The sequence below is a fragment of the Octopus bimaculoides genome, chromosome 15, assembly GCF_001194135.2.
Source record: "Octopus bimaculoides isolate UCB-OBI-ISO-001 chromosome 15, ASM119413v2, whole genome shotgun sequence".
In the NCBI taxonomy this organism is placed as follows: Eukaryota; Metazoa; Mollusca; class Cephalopoda; order Octopoda; family Octopodidae; genus Octopus; species Octopus bimaculoides.
The window spans coordinates 25,044,233-25,048,021 of record NC_068995.1 but is presented as its reverse complement, the minus strand read 5'-3'; the positions used below and the strand labels follow the sequence as shown (position 1 = coordinate 25,048,021).

At 36.6% G+C, this 3,789-nt stretch overlaps 1 protein-coding gene across 1 annotated transcript in view; it reads right to left on the bottom strand.

The window, feature by feature from the left end:
- LOC106872102 (TM2 domain-containing protein 3) overlaps positions 1 to 3,672 on the bottom strand; it is a 31,328-nt gene extending 27,656 nt beyond the window's left edge. The window contains exon 1 of the mRNA XM_014918960.2: positions 3,472 to 3,672. Within this exon, the coding sequence (XP_014774446.1) occupies positions 3,472 to 3,598 (127 nt within the window). The 5' untranslated portion in view covers positions 3,599 to 3,672. The remainder of the gene's footprint in view (positions 1 to 3,471) is intronic.
- Positions 3,673 to 3,789: the final 117 nt, after the last annotated feature.

Genomic DNA, 3,789 nt, shown 5'->3' with positions numbered 1-3,789 from the left:
AGTAGAAAAAGAAGGACTGGACTAGAGACTAAAGAGGACTTAGGACTCAGAGGTGGCAAGTGGTGTTACTCAGTGTGGGGTAACACACTTTTCATATTCTTGTTTTCAAGATATCATTCATGTTATCTTTAATATTTTGATTTTATTTTTTCATATTCATTTTCATGTGTCATTCATAGTATCATATTTTATTTTTATATATTTTTAATTGTTATATGTCCCCACATGTTTTGTAGTGTCCCCTCTATGTTATGCCTTTATGGCAAAATTTTGAAATAAAGTAGCATGCTTACCAACCACATGGTTCCAGGTTCAGTCCCACTGTGTGGCACTTTGGGCACGTGTCTTCTACTATAGCCTTGGGCTGACCAAAGACGGAAACTGAAAGAAGCCCATTGTATATATGTATATACATGTGTGTGTGTGTGTCTGTATTTGTCCCCCTCCCCAACATCGCTTGACAACTGATTCTGGTGTGTTTACGTACCCGTAACCTAGTGGTTCAGCAAAAGGTGGTGCTCCAGCATGGCTGCAGTCAAATGACTGAAACAATTAAAAGAATAAAAGAATATATCTCTCTTTCCTTTCCTGAGCGTCCAATAATACTATCCATATCACGTCCTCACTTTGTTGTTTTTTGTTTTTTTGTTATTGTGTTTTTGAACTATATATATATATATATATATATATATATATAATGAGTATGTCCTTGTGTCTGTGCTTGTCCCCTACCACCATTTGACAACTGGTGTTGGTGTGTTTGCATTCTCATAACTTAGCGGTTTGGCAAAGAAGTTTGATAGAATGATAGTAAGTCCTGGGTCGATTTGTTCGACTAAAACCCCACAGTCAAATGACTGAAACAAGTAAAAGATAGAAGATAGAAAGAAGTGTAGTAATAGTAGACAGTGAGGGAAGAAGACCAATTTCATAGAATTCTGTATCGAGGCATTTTTAGCAACCACCAACGAGTGTCACTAGCATTAACAGATTGATACTTATAGGTATTATTACTCTTTTACTTGTTTCAGTCATTTGACTGCGGCCATGCTGGAGCACCGCCTTTAGTTGAGCAAATCGAACCCAGGACTTATTCTTTGGATGCCTAGTACTTATTCCATCGGTCTCTTTTGCCAAACCGCTAAGTTACGGGGACCTAAACACACCACCATCGGTTGTCAAGCGATGTTGGGGGGACAAACACAAATACACATACATATATATATATACATATATATATATATACATATATACGACAGGCTTCTTTCAGTTTCCGTCTACCAAATCCACTCACAAGGCTTTGGTCGGCCCGAGGCTATAGTAGAAGACACTTACCCAGGGTGCCACGCAGTGGGGATGAACCCGGAGCCATGTGGTTGGTAAGCAAGCTACTTACCATACAGGCACTCATTTATATAGAAAAAAGTAAATAAAAATTAAGGGGGAAATAACTAGTAAAAGAAACAAGGAGTCACTGGGTATTCGGTGGCATAAAGATAGTCTCAAGAAAGTGTTTTTTTTGGTCGAAGTACCTGACCGCAGTGAAGAAACTTTAACTGAGTAGATACAAAGGTGTATTTTGCCTGGGTCTCACATAATCAGTGATGGATGGCGAACATATAATAACATCGGTATCCTCAATGGTGGTGTCTACACGCATGAGGTGATTATACACCAACATTTTGTTAATCTTCATGATCAAGACGTCCATACAAAAAATGTGGATGCGGGTGAAACAGAAGTTGAGAGGACAGTTTGGGTCATCGTACGAATTGTTTGTTTCATATCTGCATGAGTTTCTCTTGCGTAATTCCACTGAGAAAATGAAGACATTTATTTATTCACTTCCTGGCGGCGATCGCCAAAGCTGCTTCTTTTACTACTTATCTCCCCTTAATTTTTATTTACTTTTTTTTTATAAAACTAAACTGAACAATTACCCTGATATTATTTTTGCTGACATCCGAAGAACGAAAGACAACGAAATTTTAAACTCAGAAAATAGAGGAATATAACAATATACATCAAACTATTTGATCTGGGATTAATTAAATTTTGCCACCATTCATCCAAATATCATAACTGAATACTGTAAAGGTGTTACTTAAGTTTTCTGTTCAAGAAACACTCCATCCAACTCATTAGAATTATGTCTTTATATTTACTATCGTGTAGCTATGATGCGATCCTGGGTAAGACCAAACATCTGGTCATCCCAAGCCATATGAGTGGGAACCACAAGCCACAGACTAGGAAACTACGAATCAAAATGTGCTTTTAATTATTTTACAATTATTTTTCATAGATTATCCTTTTATATTTTTGATAATAAACGAATATTTCGAATCAATTATCGAATTTTCAGTGTGGAGACGTGATCTGAATACTTGCAAGAAAGTAGACAGGAGGATAGGTAGTATTAAACAGCGTCTACCACATAGGAACAGATATAGTTTAATGGCCTTCCATACAAGTGTAACAAACTACAAAGATAAGAAACGAGGTAAGTATGAAAGTCGGCGATAAGGCAATGTTCTGTTGAAACGACGGTCTAAATCTTCGGCAATCTCCGTACAGATTTTTCATATCCTGTTGAATGCGACATTTGCATAGAACAAAACAAAAGATTTTAGAGTAGAAAAGTTCTTTGCGGACATGAAAAGAGGTGTAATCAAAGTTACAATACTATTTAGTTTGCCAACACTAGCATGTGGGTAAATCAAGTTGGGATTCTGAAGATTGAGTTGTTTAGCTCCAAATTTGGTCGAGTAGACCAACGATTTAAGGTTGCACATTTTTTCTTAATGGTAATAAGTGATTAAAGATAGATTTGGCTGTTACTCCAAGTTGATCGGGTTTTCCTTGTTTGGCTTGTAATGGTTAAATAAATTAATCATGATGTATAATTTTATTTCAGTATACCTACACAAATGTAACCAACCTCCAAACCTACTTTGTTTCCTCATAACTTTCAGAAAAATCTGCTGAGGTAAAGAATACGCACACTACCCGTTTTCGACGTAACAAAAACCCTGACCCTAAAACTAACCCTAAACCCCCGGGTGTGCGTATTCTTTACTTTCGCCGAAAAATCGATATTTTCTTCATGAAATTTTCTACAAATTTTTTCAGAGGGTGTGGGTAGGAGTTTCGGGTAATTCACATAAGTCAACTGTTTCCTCATAATTTTCACGCTATTCGGAGTACCATACTTCTGCAGGTATGCTTTTATTTCCTTGTCGTTTAGGAAAGAATAACAGCAAACGAGGTATTAACCGGGTTTACTCAGGCAGATAACTATTTGTGAGTGTAGTTGTGTGCATTTAACACACTGAGTGTAAGTGATCTTGATTTACAAGACGACAATATCACAGTAAATATTAAAAGTGTTTGTGTTGGACTGTTTTGTTTGTTTGTTACTCGAGCCTTGCTTAAAAACTGATTATTTTTCATAGAGTAAACAAAGCTTACCCTCTACTGACGAACTGGAACTATCTCCACGAGTAAGAATAAACAAAAAGGAGAAGACAGAAAGACGAAGTGAGATTCGGGACCAGTTTAAGCGATAAACTCTGTCGGTTGACATTCTCAAACGCATTTTAGCAACGGGGTTTCACCCCTCATTGAGGAACACTGAATGAGAAAGCGGTGTTAAAAAACTAACAATCTCTCCTTGTAATATGTCCAGTTATTTTCGATATGTTCAATAGTCGTTAAAATCTTTTTAGATCCTACTTTAAGAATTGAAATTGTAAATTTCAGTCAAAAGATATTTTAACGAGTCATATA